Raw genomic sequence first — 23,948 nt, 5'->3', positions numbered from 1 at the left:
GTATGCCAAACAGTTTTTGAGGGACAACAGTGCCAGCCTTAGGCCCCACTCTAGAGCTACCCGGTGAACTCCCACAAATCTGGAGGAGATGAAGTTCTTGGGTTTAACTTTGATGGGCTTGCTAAGGAAGCCATCAATGTTTTTATATTGGTCTCCTAGTCCCTGGATGGCAAAGGCTATATTTCGGATGCTGCATTTTGTCCATAATGGTTTAGCTTTACCACAAGATCACCCTGATTGTGACAGTCTTTTTAAGATTCGCCGGTCATTGATCACTTTGTAGATCAATTTTCTGAGATCTATGCTCCAGGGAAAGAAATAGCAGTGGGTGAGTCTGGTCTTGTTCATGGGCCGCTTGGTTTTTAGGCAATACATTCCTAGTAAGAGGGCACTCTATGGAATTAAGCTGTATATGCTGTGTGACAGTAGGACTGGATAGGTCTCTTAATTTCAGGGTGTACACCGGTAAGGAATCCAGGATTAACCCCCCCTGGTTGTCCGTCCACTTTTGGAGTGACTAAGAAAATTGTGTGGGAACTTGGTAGAAGACTTTAACAAAGGCCACCATTATATGTAGATAACTTCTACACTAGTGTGCAGTCGTTCAGGGAATTGGCCAAAGTGGACACTGTTGCTTGTGGCACAATCTGCTCTAACCATAAAGGTTTCCCAAAAGAACTTGTCTGTCAAAAGCTTGTGCGGGGACAGTGCGTTGTGAGGAACTTCTAGCTGTGAATGTTTCAGACAGGAAAGATGGCTACATGCGGACTACCATCCGTGATGAAAGCACTTCAGCTGTGATTGTTTGGGGTCAGGTTGCGGAAGCACGCAGACCTGTGTGCATTTCAGACTATAATAGGCACATGGGTGGGGTTGATGGAGTAGATCAGAGATTGGAACCTTACACTTTTCTTCGTAATGCTTACATTTGGTATAAGAAGTTGGCTATCCATCTTTTCCACTTAGCAACCTTTAATGTTTTTGTTGTATTCAAGGATTCTTGTCCAGAGTCAAAGATGACTTTTGCCAAGTTTCAGGAATCTGTAATGGGCAGCCTTGTCGTAGTGGAACAGGCAAGAGTTCCTAGAGTTGCAGTGATGGAGGAGGTAAACCTTCACCTCTGATCGCGCCATCTAAAGTGTCAACAGTATCATCAACATTCCTTACAGGGGTCGAGGACACTAGTGTGATCATAACCAGGGTCTCTCTGTGGGGGTAGGAGGGGCCACATTGTCCACTCCAATGGAAAGCTGCCATTCAGCCAACATGACCTGGTACTTTTCATTTCACCCTCCTTTTTGGCGACTCAATCCAAGTTCTTCGTTTATTCTTCATGAGAAACGATCAAGCAGATTGATCTTTCTTTTAGCCATGACAAACTTTAATAGCTTTTGATGATCAACAAGGTTTGAACTTTGTTTCAATATGATCTGCTTTCGCAGTGGAGTCAAACTTTTTGTGATGCTATTGGTGCTGACCTGGAAGAAGTGAACTTCAAAAGGTCTACTTCCCAACAATATAGATATCGCAAATTCTTTGCAGTTAACCTTTTTGAGATGGCAAGGGCCTTTTTCTTAAACCTGTAGGCTCTATTTTTCAGCTCCAAGAGTCATTCTATTTTACTCTCTCTAGGCTCATAGGTTTTAAGTGTCATTTCAAGGATATTTTCTGGGAGACTCATGGAGATAGACACAATAAGAGAACAATTCTTGTTCCTCTAAGTCAGCATGCTTTTCCCACTAAGATACTTTATTTTGCTTCTTGACGTCCGGCGAAAGACTAGCTTCCTGCAGCCTTCTTCTGAATCAGTGGCGAGGAAACTTGGTATGTCCAAAAACGTAACATTAATATCTAGCAGCTTGTCAATTCACCTCTAATCCATTCCACAGAAAACTAACAAATAAAAACCCTTCCCTCTTCACCATCCTTTTCAATCCCAATAACAGTAACATATCCACCGCTTAAATTAATTTCATATTTCACTATACTAATCCTTTATGGGTTCCAGAGTAGCATGCTACTCACCGAAAAAGCGATTCAACGCCTCGTCTGGGGTAGTAAGTGCCATATAAATACAATTACAATAGATTACTACAATTTTACGAATAAAAAGAAAACCACACAATGCTTCTTCGGGGAAAATAATTCATTTATTTTGTTTCCAATTGACGCTTTTGAAACTCATACTTCACAAATTGAAATACATTTTAGATGCCAATTTTAGTTGGAAAAAATCATATTTATGATCATGTTTGAAGAAGTGAAATAACCTACTGGTCAGACAGGTCAGAAACCGCTGTCCAACTGAGTGCTCTACCATCACGTTAGATGTTTTCAAAGACTGAGAGGACGAGGTTCCAGTGAGAGAAAATGCGCATTAAGCGCATATTCCTTTTAAAACCACCATCTCGCCTAAGTAAAACGCGACTCATCTAATTTCATTGAGTTCCACTTACTCTAGAGGATACAAACGTAAGAATATAAATGGAAGACATCAGGGTGTCTTCATATTTCTCGTAAGAGCTCAATTCCTGCTGTCTTTTTACCTTATCTAATCTGGTTACCTTTTAAACAACGAGGTACTTCAATTTAAAACAAGTGTATTGATAACTTTATTTTATAAAACGGGTATCTTAGATTTTAAAACGGGTATCTTAGATTTTAAATCTACCCTTAAACTCGTTACAGTTTAAAATAAAAAGCTACAGAATTGCTTTATTCAATTTCAAGATTTTTGGTACAGGTTTCCGGATTACCGCAAATCTGTAGCCTGATACTGGGTGGAACGTCTTTCAATGCTTTGGGAGTGGAATCCACCTCACTAATCTTACAAATAAAAATTTAACTTTCAGTAAAAATTGCCAATTAGGCTTCACAACTGCCCCTCCCTATCTTATTTTGTAATTTATACCCAAATATTGTCGTACCGAGCAGTTTTTCCCTCCAATGTCTTTCACCAGAGGAAAAGAAAAAACTGCTGTACACAAACGTCCTTTGTTACGCCTATTCTCCCGAGAGACCCTGTTATCCAAGAGAAAGCTGTGACACGTATATTAAACTATGCTGCTTGCAACAGCATAAACGTTTCAGGTACTACGTGCAGTCAGGTAAAAGGGGCAGAAACGCAGGGAAAAATTAATGCCTTGCACACAGAATCCTTGTGATACAGGAGTCAGTATCAAGGTCACCCATGTGCACTTCTCAATATACTTGTATACGTATCATGATACGGGGTCAGCTATTTTATTCTTAATCTTTTATCATACGGTCTCATCGGTGTGCCTTTAGACACCATAGTAAAGAATTGCAAGCTGGGTCAGGTAGGTCTGTTGCAAAGAGTGCATACAAGGACCCCATGACTGTTGCTGCCAACTCCTCCTGGAGATAAAACTGTAACAGTCAAAGGGCCTAACCATTTATCAAGTGATAGTGACCAGTGTGGACCACTTACTTGCCAGTATCAACTTTTGTTTTTAACCCAGCACCCCCTCCCCTCATCTTGCTAGTTTGTTACTGCTCACATACCACGTACTGGTTTGGCTAAGAAATATCAGGTGATAGACAGAATAGAATATTAGAGGTCTACACCAAGGGATTAATTATTTTATGACAAAACCAGGCCCATTATATGATCAGCGGAGAAGTAGACAATAAATGAGATGTTTTTCTTAATGGGCCACTTAGTCTGTCATTAACTACAATATCTGCCAATGAACAATTCATGTCAATGAGAACCATTTTTTCCACCGGTGTCTTTTTGGTTGGGATATCTCCCCAAACCCTTTAGCAGCACAAATAGTTTGGAGGAGAACTTGTGGGGCATTCTGATGAATGGTGTAACATTTTAGGTCCTATGCCCTAGATTGAATAACAAATCACCGGTAGAGTTCTCATTCGCTGGATTAGATGTCTAGATAAAAAAATAATAAAGTGTTTACAAGTCAAGCAGCAATACATTGATTGCTACTAGCTCGTGTACATCTCCCGCCGCAGCAGTGCTAAACTGCTAGATTAGGCTCTACATTTCTTTCAGGGCCAGGAATGGATCTGTACAATAAAAACTCAAAAATTAACATAATGCATCCATTCAGGCTCCCTTGAATCTACTGTGACAATTTGCAAGTATGCCCAAATGTTTAACATTGGTAATTTATCAGTATAGCTGCTGCACATTCTGAATGTAGAAGATGTTTCCTATACCTATTTAATCTAGGACTGACCGTAAACTGCACACGGAACACTACTGCTGAAATTACTCTTCACATGCATTGGTTTGCAAACCCACAATTTGGAATGCTTCAACAAGAAATGTAAGTGACTGGGGCATATTAGACATGCTCCACAACTGGCTGTATAAACGCCACGGTCTAACTATACATCAACAAGCTAGATGGACAAACCTCAATTCCGCAAGTAACTTAGGGGGGTAGATATGTGCATTTAAGTATAAACACAAAGAAATTAGCACAATGCCTGACAATTGATGACAGCAGCACTAATAACGCTCTTCTGATTCCGAAATAGTACCGTTTACAAACGGCGTCACAGCATTAACATTAAAACAGTGCAGTAAACTTTCACTTGCTAGTACAGAAAATGAAGCGCCCCTCAATGTATAACCCAGAGTTCCACAAAGAATTCACGGTCACAATTATGGCTGGACATTAAAACGATTCATCTTCCTACATACACAATGAGTTTCAGCAGCATTATGTTGTGAAAATGTTCCAATGCGATCTTTTTGCCTTGAACTCACTATAAAGCCTGTTTACAATAAGTCAAAACAAACGTGCATGTTCACTGGTACAGGACAGTGCAACATCATAACGTATGTGCTTTATATTTTGTTACACAAAATATTTCATCAAGCCATGTTGTCAGCACAGCTCTACATTCAGAAGTTGTACTAAAAATACTTTTTGCAGGAAAAGCCCTGCATAAATTTACATATGCTACAAGTTTTACATTTATTTACATGGCTCTCGTTTTCCACAGTTATTTGAGGTCTTCCTCCAGCTACATAAATCTATTTTACAGGGAATCAATTTAAGATCGTTTAACTTATCAAGCAAAGTTTGGAAACTACAGTGTAGCTCAAAAGAAGCCCCTCGTTTGGCAGTCACATGGCAGTGCAAAAAATTTATAAATTGGCACATCTGGGGAGCAGGTTCAGAAACAAGCAACTCGAAAGATTTGTCTCTAGACAAATCTTTAATAGCAAATGGTTGCCCAAATGAAATATGTAAACATATGGGATGTGCAAATTTAAGAGCATCTAGATGTCTGCTTGTATAGTTCACGTTTGACTAATACAAAAGAACACAACGGCAACAAATAGAAGGCCAATACAATTAAGTTCAGAGCAACGGTGATCCACAAAACCAATAAAGCTGACAGAAACAGCACTAAATGGTCTGCCTAATGCGCCTTCAAAAGCAAACATATTACTAAGAACACTTCTAATTATTATATATATTTTCTTTAACTGCTACGTTAAGTGCAAGCATTGTTGTTCGCCATGAATTTTATTTAGGGGGAGTTGTTACTGCAAGCGAGCATCTCAGTGCAATGCGCACAGCGCACAAGTATATGAGATGATGAAAGTGCTATGTGGACATTTTTACTTTGCCCACGATTGAGTTAATGCTCCTTTGCAGTTAAGCAACACTGTAAAACATTGAACTACACTGATGACCTTTGCAAAACCTCTAACAGAAACCCTGTAAAATGTATTTCTTTTTGGAAAAAGTTACCTTACGCCTGGACTTTAAGCAAGGTTTTAAGCTGAAAGGTCAACATTTCTTTGTCAGAAGGATTAAAAGAAAGTGGTACCCAATGGCTTGGTGGTTTCGGAAGAACGCTTGGCGCAGGCGGCTCACTAAACTTGGCTCCAGCATAATTCTGGTTGTTTTTTCCAATGAATAGTGGACTGGGACTAGAGTAGAAAGGACCCCAGTTATTATTATGAAAGTGGGCTGCACCCTTCCCTCCGTTTTGCATGGCCTGCCATGCAACCGCAGATGGCACTCGGTCTTTATTTGTAAGAAGCACATTCAGATGAGGAGAGTTCTGATCCTTGTTTTTTTGTCTGTTCAGTTGTGGTTGGTTCCTTGTACGATTATTCCTAGGCTGAGGAACTGGAATGCAAAACCTCTCACCTCCACCCATGTTCAACTTGTATGTCACCTGCAGAGTAAAAAAAAAATCCCATTCTTATTTTACAGCACATAAAAATGCAGACCGGCTTATACTATTAAGCTGTTTCCCACCCTGTCTTTTGAGGAATGTCAGTTGTACAAAACGTGAGCGTCATTCCCATGACACACACTCGTCCACGAATATGCCGTCATCCTGCTATGTGTTAATGTCCCAGATGCGTGTAGGAACGTGCGAATCTGATATACATGTAAAAGAGAAATGCATGACTGACTATCAACAACTGTATCTTACACCCCCCCCCCCTACCTTGGAACACACTGCTTACGCGATAATGCTGAATCAGCACATGAACCACACAGGAACTTTGAGGACTCCGAAAATGGGTGCACTCCATTTTGCTCATTATAAAGGCGGTCCTGTGATCTGCATGTGTTCAAGCAGCAGTGCACAAGCACAGATGTGTTTGAGATTCTTTAATTCCTCTATTTGAGCGCACTGAGCTAGATTTTGGTTTTAACAATTACTAAAAATGGCATAAATTACACCCACGCTTCTCTATCTTGGTTTGATGGGTCCATATCAAGACTGACCATCAGTATATTGGGTAAGGCTGTGGTTAAGCGACCGAAGCCAGCTGTGGGCGTTGTTCGGGGGGGGGGGGGGTGGAACAGGCAGACCTGGACTAGGAGTAATGAATATCACCGGGCAATAACACACAAAGGGAGGCGCGCACAGAGTACACTATATCAACACTAATTAAAGCACGTGCCTTGTTATGTGTTTTTTTTAAATAACAAATAGGAAACCAATGGGATACCTACCCATTCTAGTTTTAAACCCGCCATTTAAATTGCTCACATAATGGAATTGGACTTCCGCCCAGCTGCTCTGTGCAAATCCCCAATACCATGACCACTTCCTGTCTTAAACTAATCTTCTTGGCGTCTCACTCTAAGAGGACAATATACTTTTACAGTCGCTTGACTTTGTCGAACAAATTGGTAAAACGCGTGTAAGGGCGCTGCCATACGTGTATACGTGTATACTTTAAGTACATAAATACAAACAATGCAGATAAACTTATAAAGTAGGAGGGACCATTAAATCGTACTAGACTGGAAGCAATTATATCGATACAAGGCAGTGACTGATGTCTGATTTAAGTGCAAGGTGCACGAACTTTGGGTGAAACGGCTAAGAGTCAGAGCGTCCCAAATCAGCAAAAGTAGCCGGGGCAGAGCCGGCCCGAAGTTTATTTATTAAATACAATTTTAAAAAAAACTTAGAACGAAACATACCTTTCAGCTGGTCGATTCAAGCCTTGGGTCCGGGGCCTGCGGGTCGTGTGATCCCGGAATACAGAGCGCGTCTCTCCTGGTCCCTTCGGTTCTTCGCGGGTCGAAGCTTGCATGAGCTGGCGGGGTCTGCAGGTCCTGGGGGCCGAGGCCACACACATCTGAGCCTTCGCGGCACAGCGGGCCAGATCTGGACGAGTAGTCGACTGAAACGAAAAGGACAATTAGCAACTGGGCATACCTAAAAGCAAACTTTTCCCAAATGTTTTGTAGCCCCAGTATTGAACATTAAGAGTCACTAAACCCTGACTTGCCCATCCTTTTCGCTCGTTATATTTTATTTATTTTGGCATTTCTTTAATTTGGTTCTCTCTCGAGTTTTAAACTCAAATAGCACGTTTCAACATATTAAACTGACAACACGTTACTATAACCAAGTTACAACTTCATTTTTGCTTGTTCGACTCCAACTCATCAACGAACAATGAACTTTTAATTCGAGACCCTAGACTGCTTCCCAAATATCCAAGTATTAAATAAGAAAAAAATCGTCAGCAATGTACGTCATATTTTCAGTTTCTATCTTCGCCAAGTGTGGTTTAGGTTTTCGATTTCCAGAATTTCCTCACCAGAGGAGTTGCTGCCTTTTATTTGCCAGTCATTCGTCCTAAATGAAAACGAGCCTTTGACCTAGCAACAGCGGAGTCTATCATTTATAACTCACAGCTCTAGTTTCCAGGTCACAAACGACGCACACAACAAGTCGATGGGCTAGTCAAGTCTTGGATATGAAAGCAGTATACCCTTTAAGCAGAAACAATTTGACTAAAAACCTCTATACGCAGAAACCCCATCCTAACAAACATTTTTACCGCAGGGTTCAACAATAAGTCAATGTAGTGCGCAGTTAGCCATAAAAAAGCAGGTTGCGTTAATAAATGAAACAAGGTCGCATATGTACATGTTCTCAATATTTTACCCTACGTTTGAACGAGATTAAGGTTCACTACCGTATAAAAACAAGTATTAACATTTTCCTTAAAAACAACCAGCGTTACTCTACGCCCTCGCAACTGGGCTTACATAAAGGAAGAGAAAATCATAAAGGAAAATCGAATGTAAAAAGTTTTAAATAGAATACAGACGTGCGCACAGCTGGGTCAAACAAAGGGAAATAGACAAAACACACAAGATGGCGGCTTCGCGACTTGATCGAAGCCAGCCGTACGTTCCCCCACTCACCGGCTCCCGCCGCACGAAGTGCCTGCAGGGGTACTACCCCGACCCCAAAGACGTTTTGCGTGAACCAGCTGCGCCACACCCAGCTCTACGCCTCTTATCTCGGTTCCCGGTCCTCTGTCTCTCACACCACGTCCGTTCGAGTCCTCCGCTCGATGACAACAAATTTTCTTCGCCAACGCTGCGCCACTAAACACAAATACTCAGTACAGCCCACTAGTCAGCTGTGCACACCCCTTTCCCGCCTAGGCCAATAGTTGCGCGGGCCGCTCACTGTCCCCCAATAAGTGCGCGACCGACTGAGGAAGGTGCCCAATGGCAGCGCGGCGCCACTGCAAGCCCTCCTGTTGCTGAGCGGAGCTTAGGAAGAAAACAGAATGCTTGAGCTTGCTACACAATGGTGTTATGGAAATCCAAAAAGGACAACGATGGAAATCGCTAACTCACTGCAGCTCTCAGCATGAAGCAGTCGTTTTCTGGTTTAAGTCGTGGAATGGGTTTCCGGGACTCATTCTCAGCACATTTGATTATGTGCGTAAGAATAATTTTTACTTTAATTCAAAGCAAATAATAAGGTGACATTATATATTTACTAGGTAATCACTATTATATGTATAAATATTACTTAAATGTAGAAGTCGCAAACACATTTCTTCTTTCCAACTGACACACAAACGTATGATGCGTTTATGTCTTGGTTTGAAGAAGGTTAACTGTATTTGTGGCATCAGCATCGCATTCAACAAAGAGATCTTATTTTCTGTGATGGCTGCCTAGTCTATCCCATTTTAATAACAGCCCGTCTGCATGCCCTAAGGGGTGTATACAATACAGTTGCAGAGGTTCAATTGGATCCCGCCGGGGCTGAGTGAAGGGGAGAATGGAGGATGTGTAACTCCCAAATATGGAGTGGAAAAATAATAACAATACAAGTTTCAACTTGTCTTCGAGAGTACACTACTCTCGCGCGCCTGCCCGCCCAATGAATTCAAACATTTTGAGCAAAAAAAAAAAAAGAGCTATTGCATCAATCGCTGCATCTTGTTTTCTTCCGCTAAATACATATTTGGTAGTTTTTGTTTGTTTATAATTACATTAAAGCAGCCACCTGTCCCAAATTCGAGTGACTGTGGTTTTGAGGATCCCAGTAATGCTCGAATCAATTCACTGCCGATTTCACCCAGCAAATAATTATTTTCCTGTAACTCTTAGCAATATATCACCGGGACGGTATGTTTCGACGCTAAGGTAAATTGGACCAGCCTCCCGACGTCAGAAGACCCCATCCCGTTTTGAATCAGAAAAACAGAATATATCGTTTTTGTGTTTATTAGCTTTCGATCTTGCGCAAGTACAACCGTCACCAAATGTTACATACAGTCTGAGTCACTCACATGTTTTTGAATATTTTTTGTATTGCTTTCTAGTCACTTAAAATAGTATGTTAAATGGGCAACCAGAAGGGGTTGGGCGTGAAATTTTCTCATTTTGTACGGTTTGGTTCCCCAATCGATAGAACTTAAGAAGGAGGGAAAGGGTTAGTCCTTGCCCCATTCCTGCCAAGTACCAATGCATCAGGCGTTAGGCTAACGCATTTCAGTGTGGTACTCGTATTATTTGTTTATTTTTTCTTGTCAGGGCGTAGATCCTGGTTCGGATACATCAATCGTCACCTTCCACGACACCCTATTATTTGTAATTTGTTGGTAACAAACTTGACAACAAGTGCAGAAGCTATCCCATTGACCTTTTCCCTACGCAGGGAAAAGGTCACGTTACTTAAATACTTACAGTAAGTAACTACATTTACTCCACTTGTCTTCATCTGCCCTCTCCTCCGTCGCCGTCCGGTTCCTGGATTTAAGAAAAAACAAGCATTTACAATGCAATGGTTTCGCCTTTGGAAAAGTTAGAGCTATTGGCATTATAAATGACAAAATTTGTATTTATGTGTTGGTTTTGAAAACAGATAAATAAATGGCATTGCCATTTACATTGCCATGTTAGGGCTTGTTAGGGGTATAGTCGAGATTTATTTGAAGCAAATTGCTACCTGCACTGAGCCTGCTTCTAAACTCCCCCAATATTTTCATATAATAGGAGAAAGACATAAGACTATGAACTTTCCTTTTGGTTGGTGGCTGTAGGTGGTTATTGGACAGTATCTACAGTGGATACTGACGTGTGCAATTACTTTTTCGGGTTTTAAGACTATTTCATCCATTTGTAGAACAGTAACTCATTTTGTAAACTTCTCTCCCAAAAGTGGAAATATGGAGCAGTCGAGGCTTACTCCAAGAGGTAACAATGAACAAAAGAAAGTGCCAGTGCTGATATTAATACTTTAAATACAACGACTAACTCCAGCAGAACTTGAAAGAATCAAGAACGGGAATGACTACTTAATAGTTTTTTATTTTAACATCATTTTTAAAAAAGAAAAATTTGTATATTTTTCAATTTTTACAAAAGGAGAAACATTTACAAAAAGAACACCAAAATACTAAAGGATATAATTATCATTCATCAGTCATACTAAGTGCCAGACATATCACAGGCATTCAAAACACATTCATACCACTCGGGGAAGAAAGATAAGTTGGACAACAAAGCATATACAATCTAAAAACTGTACACTATTTTATACAAGGGAAACAAGTGATATACTGCAGAGTAAGAAATAACAACAGGCCACAGTCTGCAATTACAATTTCACCAAAGAAAATGAGAAAACAGTTTTTTATGTACAATCCTACAACAATTTGCAAAATAAACCTTTGATACTAAGCAACCTAGGTATTGTACTGGCGACTAAGAGAGGACAACTCTAAGCTCTTGCCGCCTTCGCAGACACCATGTGGCAGGGGCCTACGCGTTTCGAATCCCGCCGATTTTCCTGGGATTCTCTTCAGGGCCTGGTGTGGTATCTGAATAACAAAGGGGAAAATAAGGCAAAAAAGGAATATTAAGAACCCAAAAATTATAAGGACACGTTAATTTAAGACCAAACATCAGCCAACTTGGCACAGTGAGCACCCATACCTCCACTGCCTTCCCTGTGAGAGGGGGTCCAACTTGGAGGGGGGTGGTAGGGGAGACTTTCAACTGACTTTTATCTAAAGGTGAAAAAGAATGTGTTGGAATACAGTTTCAAGGGAGGGGGTTTCTTTGAAAAAAACAATTACAGCAACCTACTAGTTTCGTGCGAAAGCTGTATGGGTCTGGGGCATGTTTGTAATGCCAGATGGTGCGTGGTAGAGCACACGAATTTGACCTGTATGGGAGAGGGGAATCCATTAAACTGGATTCTAACTCGGTACCTTATGCACTGTGTGTGTTGTCACAGTGCATAAGGTACCGAGTTAGAATCCAGTTTAATGGATTCCCCTCTCCCATACAGGTCAAATTCGTGTGCTCTACCACGCACCATCTGGCATTACAAACATGCCCCAGACCCATACAGCTTTCGCACGAAACTAGTAGGTTGCTGTAATTGTTTTTTTCAAAGAAACCCCCTCCCTTGAAACTGTATTCCAACACATTCTTTTTCACCTTTAGATAAAAGTCAGTTGAAAGTCTCCCCTACCACCCCCTCCAAGTTGGACCCCCTCTCACAGGGAAGGCAGTGGAGGTATGGGTGCTCACTGTGCCAAGTTGGCTGATGTTTGGTCTTAAATTAACGTGTCCTTATAATTTTTGGGTTCTTAATATTCCTTTTTTGCCTTATTTTCCCCTTTGTTATTCAGATACCACACCAGGCCCTGAAGAGAATCCCAGGAAAATCGGCGGGATTCGAAACGCGTAGGCCCCTGCCACATGGTGTCTGCGAAGGCGGCAAGAGCTTAGAGTTGTCCTCTCTTAGTCGCCAGTACAATACCTAGGTTGCTTAGTATCAAAGGTTTATTTTGCAAATTGTTGTAGGATTGTACATAAAAAACTGTTTTCTCATTTTCTTTGGTGAAATTGTAATTGCAGACTGTGGCCTGTTGTTATTTCTTACTCTGCAGTATATCACTTGTTTCCCTTGTATAAAATAGTGTACAGTTTTTAGATTGTATATGCTTTGTTGTCCAACTTATCTTTCTTCCCCGAGTGGTATGAATGTGTTTTGAATGCCTGTGATATGTCTGGCACTTAGTATGACTGATGAATGATAATTATATCCTTTAGTATTTTGGTGTTCTTTTTGTAAATGTTTCTCCTTTTGTAAAAATTGAAAAATATACAAATTTTTCTTTTTTAAAAATGATGTTAAAATAAAAAACTATTAAGTAGTCATTCCCGTTCTTGATTCTTTCAAGTTCTGCTGGAGTTAGTCGTTGTATTTAAAGTATTAATATCAGCACTGGCACTTTCTTTTGTTCATTGCTACTTTGGCCCAGCCTTGCTGATTAGGGCCTCCCCGTAGTTGTTGTTTGCTACTCCAAGAGGTGGCAAAGAGTATGGAACTCAATTACAGTATGGCAGAGTATTCACAAGAAATATGCTCAACCCGGAAGAGTTATAGCTTTTAAAATGACCTAATTTACAGGAGGATGAGTTGTGGAATGAATCCACAAAAATGCGTTCTGACTCGTTCCCCTGCTCCCAAACTAACGTCTTCTGATGTCTCCACGTGTGCCAAGTGCCCTGAAACGAAAAAAGGAAAAATGGACCATGCTATTGTGCTTCAACCCAGCAAAATGGAGGGCTCGTCCATCACTGCTGGGGGGAACTAACATTATTATTGCTAGCAGCCAAAACAGAAAATAATGGGGAAGAAGAGGAACAGGATGGACAACAGGACATGTTTTAAAATTCCCTGCAAAAAGGATATTTTCAGTTTTTGGGGCACAACAGCTGCGATAGCCACGCCTTCTTGGGAGACAGTCTCAGCTAATACCAGAGCAGAGGAGAGTTGTCCTATACCGGGCATCCAGTAGGATTTTAGACTGTAAAATACGAGACATTGCTTGTATCCAATGCAGATTTGACATTTATACTAATTTTTGTGCTGGGTTTTTACATGCCCACAGTAACAAAAACACACAAACACGTCTCCGTCTAAAAACTAGGTTAGTTTGTATACTTTTGGGTTTTAAGTCCCCCTCCCCCCCAACAAATGGCACTCCTCTCTTTCCGTTACCTCTTCAACCCCTCTCATGTCCTCCTTCTAATAGAGTAGTTCAATAAGCTATTCCACCAAAATTGATGGGAAACTTGAAGTTTACATTTCCTCCATCTTACGGACTAACTTCCGCCCCTGCCCCTACTCACTCACCTAGACTGGAGCAGTCGATGCCTCGGTCTGGGGTCTCCCCCGCCCCCTTATACACGCTGAAAAGCCAGGAGCCCTGGAGGTCCTGGAAGCTGCAGTTAGCCGGTGTGTCGGGCAGGGAGAGCCCCGGCACCAAGAGGAGCAGCAGCGGCAGGAGGCAGTGCAGGGCCATGGGGGTGCAGTGCGGTACCCGCAGAGAGAGTCTGACCTGAAGGACGCTGAATAGGTGCCGAGGAAGTAACTTGGCTGCAACTGCGGGTCCCGAGTTTTGGGCGAGATAAAGGTTTTTAATTCCGGAAGGTCACATGACCCAGTTCGGTAAAGTCAGGCGATGCGGTCACATACCGAGAACAAGCACCTACGAGGACACCGGGGGCGGGAGAGGACACGAACGGCGGGAGGGGGGCAGGAGAGGACACGAACGGCGGGAGGGGGGCGGGAGAGGACACGAACGGCGGGAGGGGGGCGGGAGAGGATATATATAAACATTTCACAGCCCGAATGAACAGAAGAACGGTAAATGCCACTAACCTGAATGCGGCAAATCACTGTGTACCATACGTCTAAGAGGTAATATGCATTGCTATAGACAGCACTGTAAGACAAGCTAATTGCTAAAAACTGCATCCTTAATAACATTAACATTCTCAGCAGAAAAACACCACAAAAGAAGAGGACAGACTTTCAGTACAGAAGGAAGCTAGACTTGCACGTAATCACAAATGTCCCCGCCCCGTATGTCATTTACCTAGGTTCCTTTACAGAAAAGTTCTGTACTCCAAAAAGTTCTCCGAGCAGATCATTAGAGCAGTGGACAATATGTTGCTGTCTCTCATCGGGCGGCGGACGTGGTCGCCTGTAGGTAAACAGGCGGAGAGGCGTTTGGTGAAATAAATCCAAACGTGAAGATTTTCCTCCTGCCGCTATGCCCATGGGGCGTTTTACCTAAGAATCCTAAACTACTACAGTTGCTCCTACAATAAGGAGTGAATTCCAAATTGAGGAAGACTGTCCTCTTAGAGCATCGACACTCACAGGTCGTATTGTTTCATACAACTACCACTGGTTCCGAGCGCTTTAGGGTGCTCTGATCAGTGAGTGGTATTAATCCTTTGGTCCTGACGAATGCTGAGCAGAGTAGCGCTCGTAAAGCAGAAACATGTTGACCTTTTTTTAGTTTTTCTTTTTGCACTTTGTTGAGGGACTGATTGGTTCAAATTTGCACAACCTTTCATTAGTCCAGGAAAATTTTCACTTTTTCCATTACACTGTTTTTAATAGAGTTAGAGCTACCCTCCTATTAAAATAATGTCGAGGAGTAGCCCATACTCTTTTTAACTCACTGTCACCTTCTTAGCTAACAAAGAGAGCCCAATGAAGACAACTGGCTACCAGTGTTCCACTGGGGCCTGAGGGTTCTTTTTAGCTAATACTTTGAGCACGTGCACCCTATCTTTTCCTACTGTTAATAATTCCCTCTCTTAAAAGTTCAGTAGTGCTTGTTTAATTTATTATTTGCCTACTGTGTTGGATGTTTGTATTAACACTCTCTTGTTGTTGGTAACGCTGTCTCTCATCGTACAGCTGTTTGGCCATAATGTACTGACCAAGATAGTATATAACCTGAAATACAAGCGCAACGCGTCAACGCTTGAGAGAAAGCCAAGTACAGTGGCGAGCGCACAATAAAGTAACAGGTGTCATCAATGTACATTGAGTGCGCCATGATTAAAAGCAAGGACAACCTACCTCCTTCATTGTAAAGGTGTCATTTTGAGCACCTGCAAAGTTTAGTAACTTCAAGAGCAGGGGTTTGGGTTTAACCTGCACAGAGATTTACAGAGGTTAGCAAACCAATAAAACCCACACAAGCTACCAACGCTAGCTATCCCCAATTCTATTCCCAGAGGTCTATGAGACTGGCCCAAAGCACAGTGAATTAGGCAACAGGACCAGAGAGAAATACATGAAAACATGGACAACCAGACAATGCGAGATTTGCAGATGTCAAAGTAAATTAACTATTATAAAATTGAAGATCCATCTGACAACAAATCAAATATCACACAAACGTAATGCATTTAAAAACAAACGTTTCAAAACAGGACCTTACCAGCGCCTCGTGCTCAGAAGCCAGCATAGAAGTGCTTAAGGAGCCTGCGGCTGAAGACATTTTGGTATTGTACGGTTGCCTACAATAAAATAAAATAAATTGTTGGTTTCAACCATAAAACACAATGGGAAAAGATGGAGTCAGCGCAGAGCAGCTGCTGGTCAGAGGCTGAGCAGCGGAGAGCGCAGTCAGCGAGCGCCAGCGACATGTTCTCTCTCGCTGCCATGGCACCTGCAGCAGGCTGTGGCTGAAGACAAACGGGGATCCCCAGCTTTACCTAAAATAAATAAGAGAGCAGTGGATAAAGTGCTGCAGTGTTTAGAGTGCTGCGAGGGTGAGGCGCCGCAGCTTTAAGTACAGAGCGCGGGACAAGTCGGGGCTAGACCCAGCGGGAGCGCTGCAGACATGTCTGAGCATGACCGGCGGAGGGGCGGTGACTCACTGGCAGCTGCCTGACTCAGAATCCACCACCTCACACCCTGCAACCTGCTCACATTCGCCGGCAACCTAGCGCCAACACAACACAGGCTGTCCTTGCACGCTGCTGATGCAGTCTAACAGTCTCGAGCCAGTGCTCTGGACTAGACTGTGGACTGGCAAAGAATATAATACCCGCTGCCTCTGTAACTACTTAAGTGAGTCGCACCCTCGCTCTACTCATTGATGCCCGCTGCCCCTGACTACCGCCCCGAACACATCAATAAAGTCTGCCGTCGACACTCACCAAACGAGGCTCCTTGGTAGGAGCTTTAAGTACAGAGCGCGGGACAAGTCGCAGACATGTCTGAGCATGACCGGCGGAGGGGCGGTGACTCACTGGCAGCTGCCTGACTCAGAATTGCCACCGCAGCACTACACTGCCAGTGTGCTTCCTCGCTCTGCCCGGACCTGGGACCCTGTCTGCTTCCCCTTCACCCTACTAGCCGGAAATCCACCACCTCACACCCTGCTCACATTCGCCGGCAACCTAGCGCCAACACAACACAGGCTGTCCTTGCACGCTGCTGATGCAGTCTAACAGTCTCGAGCCAGTGCTCTGGACTAGACTGTGGACTGGCAAAGAATATAATACCCGCTGCCTCTGTAACTACTTAAGTGAGTCACACCCTCGCTCTACTCATTGATGCCCGCTGCCCCTGACTACCGCCCCGAACACATCAATAAAGTCTGCCGTCGACACTCACCAAACGAGGCTCCTTGGTAGGCCTCACCTCAAGCCCCGGCCTCGCGTGCGTAACCTCGCTGAGAATTATGTGCATCTGTCGGCTACAACCTCCAAGAAAGTTCGAGGCTGTGGCCCGGCCCGTTCCTCCTAGTAACCAGTATACTGACGCACTTTGAATCCCACGGATGTTGTTGCCCCTCGGCTTTCTTCGGGTCTCCTCCTTCTTCACGCAGGCTGCGTGAGTTTCTCCCTGCACTTCCCGCTCGCAGCGATCAGCGTCTCTGTCCCCGACTCCCACGACCAGACCAGACCGAAGCAGCGGGAGGGGGGCGGGAGAGGACACGAATGGCGGGAGGGGGGCGGGAGAGGACACGAATGGCGGGAGGGGGGCGGGAGAGGACACGAGAAACTCCGCCCAGGGAAAAAATGTCGGGAACGCCCCCGAATCTGGTCCGGCCTTGACGGACAGATCCGGCACCCAATGGCTAGCCTCCATTTATGGAGCTAGCCAATGAGAGCCGGGGGACGTTCCCGAAGTGCTTAGTGTAGACATAGGATTTCACCTGCGCTGAAAAGCTGCGCAGAGCGCAGCCTTTCGGCAGGCGAAACCCAAAAAGGACAAAACAGGTTTGTGGTGGCCCGGCCCCAGGTAAGGGCAGGGGGACCCCTTTGGGTTCTCAGGTGTTGTTGTCGTCTTCTTCGTTGCCTGAGCCTTTCAGGGCCCCCCTTGTGTAAGGGTACAAGGGGACCCTTAAGGGTCCTCAGGTTTTGTCGTTTCTCTTTTCATCTGATCCGTCCAGTGCATCGTAGTCACGCATGAGGCTGTGGATCATCTTTTGGCATACCAGGGTCGATGCATCCTTTCCTACTACCAGGCGGTGTCTGGAAAACAGAAGAACATCCTTAAAACAGCACAGGAGCCTCCAGCAGTCCTGGAGGTCCCCTAGTACATGTGTCCCTGGGAAAAGAAAATACATCACTGAGTCCGTGGTGATGCATGACGTAGATATCCTGGCCCTAAGCTCCGTGCCGAGGGCCTTCAGCAGGTTCTGCGCATACACACACTCCCTGAAGAGATGGTAGGTTGTCTCGTCTGTGGGGCACCCTCTCGGGCAGGACTTGTATCGGTTGAGTCCTCTTTCATACATGAAGGCTCTCAAACTGGCATTCCTCCTTGGATGCCCATCCAGGCGATGTCTTTCTGCTGGTCGGTCAGGTGCTTGGAGGTCACGTTCTCCCACACATGGTCTGCTGTGGCAGAGGGGAGGCCGCCAATCAGGCTCGCTGATATTCCTTGCACGTATCTGGCGTTGGACGATCTTCGAAGTCCACATTGCTGGCGGGGTAGCCTCCAGTCCGAATTCCTTGATGAACTTCTCCACGTCCCCATAGAACCATGGGGTATCCCAGTTGTAGGGGATGGCGCTCACCCACGCTGCCCATCCGAGGCACCGCCAAATGGCAACAGGAAGAAGCGTGCCATCAGAAAGCCGGCATGACTCTCATCTTCGGTCCACATGGTGCTCCTCACGTAGTGCCATACGAAGATTCCCCTCATTATGGTGGCGATGTCCTGCACTCCCTTGCCTTCCTTGTTGTGGGCCTTGAACATCACCTCCCTCTTCACTCTGTCCATCTTCGAGCTCCAGATGAAGTAGAAGAGCATTCTCGTGATGGCCTTGGCCGTACGGGTCTGCAATGGCCACACTTGAGCGATTTACGGGAGCACTGTCAGGGTATCGTTCTGCAGGACCAAAGACTTCCCTTTGATCGCCAGCTTCCGGAGGCTCCAAAGCCCCAGCTTCTGCTTCATCTTTGCCTGTCTCTCTTCCCATGTCGTCTCTGCAGCATCTTCTCCACTGAACCAGACTCCAAGGATCTTCAGGAAATCCTGCTTGATGGGGAATGGCAGTGGGTCTCGATGGGGGCCTAGTGGCCGAAGAGGAGGGTTTCCGACTTGGGGCTGATGAACTTCGCTCCTGACGCCTTTCCAAACTCAATACAAGTCCTCTCCAGCTGTTTCACACGCAAAAAACTGAGACCATCCATGTAGAGGGAGCCTTTTACGTCGCCCTATGAAGCACGTAAAGAAGCAGGCTGGTGATGGCTCTGGAGGGGTCACAACCTCTACTCGGAAATTTCAAATTCGGAGTCTTCTGATGAGTCCACCTTGGCTGCTGTGGACCTTAAGGGGAAATATATATCTAAGAATAAGTTACCAGAACTTGTTTCCCATGTGAGTGACAATATGGGTTTCCCAGATGTGGAGATCACCAGCACGTCAAAGGACATACTTTTGCCCAACTTTCGGAAGCTGCCTCCCAAAACAATGCCTATTCATCCATTTGTGATGGACGTTCTTTTGAAGGAATGGAAGAACCCGGATCACATCATGATGCCTCGCTTCATGTCTTAACTGTACCCCTTGAGCGACATGGAGAGTATGTGGTCTCTATTGTGGCAAGTCTGGTGGGGTGTCCATCCATGGCTGAGGATAAGATCCTGAAGGATGGTGTGGATAAGAAGTTGATTCCTCTCTGAAGAAGGCTTATGCGGGGTCCCATCTTGCCATTCATTAAGGGGTATATGGTGCTTATTTGGCGCAGTCTTTCTTATCTGACTTCAAACTTTGTTCTCTACCGTCCAGGATGTTGGGCAGTGTCCTGATTTGTAGGAGTCTGTTAGAGCATCATCTTTTTCCTGTGGTGCTTCCATTGCAGCCAGGCATAATTTGCTGCTGAACGGTTGGAACACGGATGCTGCTCAGGGTTCCATGGCTTTGAGGTTGCCTTTTACTGTTACTCAGCTTTTTGGTTAAGGACTTGAGGAGAAATTGCATACAGTGTTTAAGGAGCGGAAGCATTCCTTTTCCTTTCGGAGTCAACAGCAACACAAGGAGTCTTCCTTTTCCTCTGAGAAGTTTTATCATCAGCCTTCTCACCAGGAGAGGAGTAACTTCAGGAACCAGAAGGCCCCGGGGAAAGGTTTCCAGGGGAAATTTCAGAGAAAGCCTCCTCTGGATGCCGGTCCTCGGAGTCAGGGTTCCTGACTATGCCGCCTTCCAAGGTCTTGCTGGCGGTCTACTGTGGTTGGTGGGAGACTGCGCAAATTCCTGGTGGCCTGGAGACTCACGACTACCGACCAGTGGATGCTGAATGTCCTGCAGAGGGGTTACCAGATCAAGTTCCTGCCCTCCCCACCCCCAGAGTCTGGAATGATTCTGCCCTTCACACATTTAGAGGTACACCGTACTCCTAGTCTCCACAGCGTGTTCAAGGTCGAAAAACAATGTATGCTGTTGATTCACTTTAGTCAGTCCCGCGCACATAGACACAACATAGAGCACAGCTGCACTATTGAAAGTTGAGTGCTTTTAATATGGCAATGCATGCATGGAAAGGCACTTGGAGAGATTCATTCCAACGAAGAATAACCGTGCTTGTCCTGAGATGTGATTCCTTGCATCTAAACTTAGAGGTACGGGGTCCCCCTGACAAATGCCTAGAGGTCTTCTATAATTATAATAAACTAGCTTGTTGCACGGGGAGGCTGGTAAGGCGCTGAAGCCCTGTTTCCACTATCATTATAAAATGATTGCCCCGTTTGAGCTTTATGGAATTGTAACCATGCTGATTATATTGTTCTTATGCATTTCGCTGCTTGTGTTGGCTATTATACTGCATTGTAGAGCACGTTAGTTAGAACAAATGTTTTGTGTCTCTGTTTACTCACGTTGTGGACAAGTATGAGTGTTTGAACAAAAGAGTGTTCTTCAACCCGCGATTCATGAGCGGGACGGAGTGACATGTTCTAGGATGTCTAATCATTGATAGCTTTGCTGTAGTACAGAGAACAAATGAGACACTATAGCTAGTCGGATTGGGATTCTGGGTACTGAGGTGGGTTTTCTGGTACACCAATACACACAGAGGTCCTGGTTTCCTGCACATAGTTCTGTGTATGTGCAGAATCCCTGCAACATGGCGCACCTAACGCTTGGTCTGGTTCTTATTTTAGAAGCACTCAAATAGTACTGGTGTTTGTCCACAATAACAATAACGGCCTACAAAACTACAAGTTATGACACCATGAAGTCATCTTGTAGTCCCAGGCAATCTCGCGAGACCTCGCGACCGAAGACTACCGAAGGACAATTAACATTTTCGGTAAAGCTTACATACTATGTTAACTTAAGAACTGACACAATTCGGATATAACCTGAGAGACAACATAGAGATTCACATTGAACAGCAACATAACCATGAGATCAATCGCCGAGAGATCACTTCTGATTGGCGGTCGAGCTACTCTATCGACCAGTGAAAACTAATGTCACAGCTAGGCTCTTTGCCTCCCACTGTCTCAGCCACGGCCAGAGGCAACGCCGGACAGGTAAGGAGCCATTCCAGGTTTCTACTATGATACCCTGTAGACTATTGCAACAGATGCAGCTTTGTAACAAACTGCAAGAGACACACAGTTTTTCTGTGTGTAAACTGGAGGTCTAACAAAGATCTCCCTGATAACACTAAAGAAAAAGTTTCTGACAATGGGAGGAGCAATAGTTACACGAGGGGTAGGGTGATGTCCTAGAGAGTAAGATCCATGTAGCATGGATTAGATTTGTAAAGCTAAGAAATTTCACTGGCACATAAAATAGTAGGGTTAGATAGGAACAGTGAGTCCTGCAACCCATGCTTAGTTTCCAGTATTCTTTTGCTTTTCAGAGCGGGGTCTCACTACGCCTGAGCCAGGTCCAGGATGAGGTGAGGTCTCTTCCCCAGGCATACTGGGTGAGTGGTTATATGTATTAAATTTAGACATATACTGAAGGCATTCTGGTTAAGGAAGGGTCCCTAACCTAGAAGTGTTTTTTCCTGTGTTCTTTGTGTTCATTTTCACTTCCTCCTCTACAGATTCCATAGTGGTATCGGATGCTGGAGAAGTGAAGTCACAGTTTATGGAGACTCATATCCTTTACTGTTGAATATATCTTAGTAATACATTTTTTTGTAATTCAGTTCGTCACTTACACTAGTTTTGCAGTCGCATTGTTATAAGAGCTGAGGCCCTGAAGAAAGCCTAGGGTCTTTTCCCGCGAAGGCTGAAACATGTTGGCCCCTATGCAGATATTTGTTAAACTGCAGTAGTAATGTTTTGCGCTGTTCTTTGTTTTTAATTAGGAAGAGCTCTTGGCTGAATAAAATTATAATGAGATTCTCTATCCTATTTTAAATTTCACACACTTTTCTTTTCTGCACTGCACAAACCCGTCAGATCAGATGCATATGGTTGCCCAAATTTTGGCATATGGAAACTATGAGTCCATGGAGGGTACTATAGTTGTCTCGGTGATCTAGAGACACAAGACCCAGGACGGAGGACCATATGATAATATTGATCACACACGATGTTGATGGGAATCCAAAAACATAGTTATACAATGTTAACACAGGGTTAACCATCTTCTGCATGACGCCTTGAGTCAGAATCCTATTCTCTGACTTACCACCAGCATACCAATGTGGTGCTGAGGTATAACAATATGTATTCCTGATTAGAGTTTCAGATGAGAGACCCATAGGTTTGTTAGGTTGTTCACAATAACAAAAACACAAAGACTAGTAGTGGTCAGCACTAAGCAACAAAGACTGAGCAAAAAGACAGAAGCAAGAGACTATGTGTCGGAAAAACTATGTGTGTGAAGACAAGGAAATGAATCCCATCAGCCCACTGAATGGCGGAGCCTCATCATCTGGGATTGTAGCAGGTCAAGGTCTAGATAAGGAGACACACCTGATGATAATGTGTGTATTTCTCCAATTCTTCGAGACCTCCAGTGATGGATCCGACCCCAAATGTTCAGTGTGGGTAAGATGGTGTGGGAAAATAGATTGCAGTGAAGAAAAAGTGTGAACAAAAATCAAAGTGCTAAATACAATTGGCTACCATAATACAAGGGAAATCTGTATTGGGGATGAATTATGGTGTCAAGATTAAAAAGAAGTGTATGACAGTCTTAAATAATGGCTGCCCAAGCTAGATGGTGAAGTGGTCAACATGTTTCTGCCATGCAGGGGCATCTCCCCTACCAGGCTTTCATCAGGACCGTGGAAATACACTACTGCAATAACGTACAAAAAAATTACCAAAAGATACTGGATACTATACCGTCCGCGAACTACTTTCTGCGTCGGTAATTCCAGAATGTCTAAGGGATTCTTTCCTGCAAAGATTCAAAAACACACAGATATATGCAACACATACATGACGAGCTTACTGTCAAAAATTCATATTTGTTTATCAATTTGCTTCTAAGTCAACCTTAACAGAGATAGTGGTTCCAGAATTTTTTTTATGGAAATTTAGTATTACTCACCCAAAAGTTCTTGGGAGTAAACCTCACCTCTCCTGGCCACCGCTGAGGAAATAGAGGCCCCGCTCTGTAGTAATGGAAAATATTTATTTACATATATGGGGGTTATCCAGTTGGAGTAAAACCCAACTTGTAAATATCCACTGCGTGTGCTTTCCTAGAAGAGGCACTAGAACAACCTTGGTATTCAAACACTTAAAAATTGGAGATGGCTCAGGGTCTCACAGACCGTCATCAGAACATCAGACTGAATGTTTGTTTGTCAACCAAAACCCACAGAGTAATGATTTACAGCATTTGTGAGTTTTTTTAAAAAAAGATGTTAAATTCACAAATATGTAGTG

General features: G+C 43.9%; 1 protein-coding gene across 2 annotated transcripts; it reads right to left on the bottom strand.

The window, feature by feature from the left end:
- Window positions 1-2,131: 2,131 nt before the first annotated feature.
- Window positions 2,132-9,029, bottom strand: PNRC2 (proline rich nuclear receptor coactivator 2). Of its 2 annotated transcripts, XR_013608729.1 has the most exons (3): window positions 8,697-9,029; window positions 7,458-7,660; window positions 2,132-6,186 (listed from the first exon to the last, which is right to left on the bottom strand). XR_013608729.1 is itself a non-coding variant. In XM_078681250.1 (2 exons), exon 2 carries the CDS (start codon window positions 6,166-6,168, stop codon window positions 5,755-5,757), a length of 414 nt encoding a protein of 137 aa, XP_078537376.1. In that variant the 5' UTR covers window positions 6,169-6,186; window positions 7,458-7,594; the 3' UTR covers window positions 2,132-5,754. The 2 variants fall into 2 exon arrangements, 1 of the variants encoding a protein (XP_078537376.1); XM_078681250.1 differs by lacking the exon at window positions 8,697-9,029 and having other exon boundaries at window positions 7,458-7,594.
- Window positions 9,030-23,948: the final 14,919 nt, after the last annotated feature.

The sequence above is a fragment of the Lissotriton helveticus genome, chromosome 3_1 (assembly GCF_964261635.1).
Source record: "Lissotriton helveticus chromosome 3_1, aLisHel1.1, whole genome shotgun sequence".
Classification (NCBI taxonomy): Eukaryota; Metazoa; Chordata; class Amphibia; order Caudata; family Salamandridae; genus Lissotriton; species Lissotriton helveticus.
This window is presented reverse-complemented; position numbering and strand designations above follow the sequence as displayed.

Coding starts and splice junctions, on each gene's coding strand:
- PNRC2 (XM_078681250.1), bottom strand. CDS start 6,168: ATGGGTGGAGGTGAGAGGTTTTGCATTCCAGTTCCTCAGCCTAGGAAT.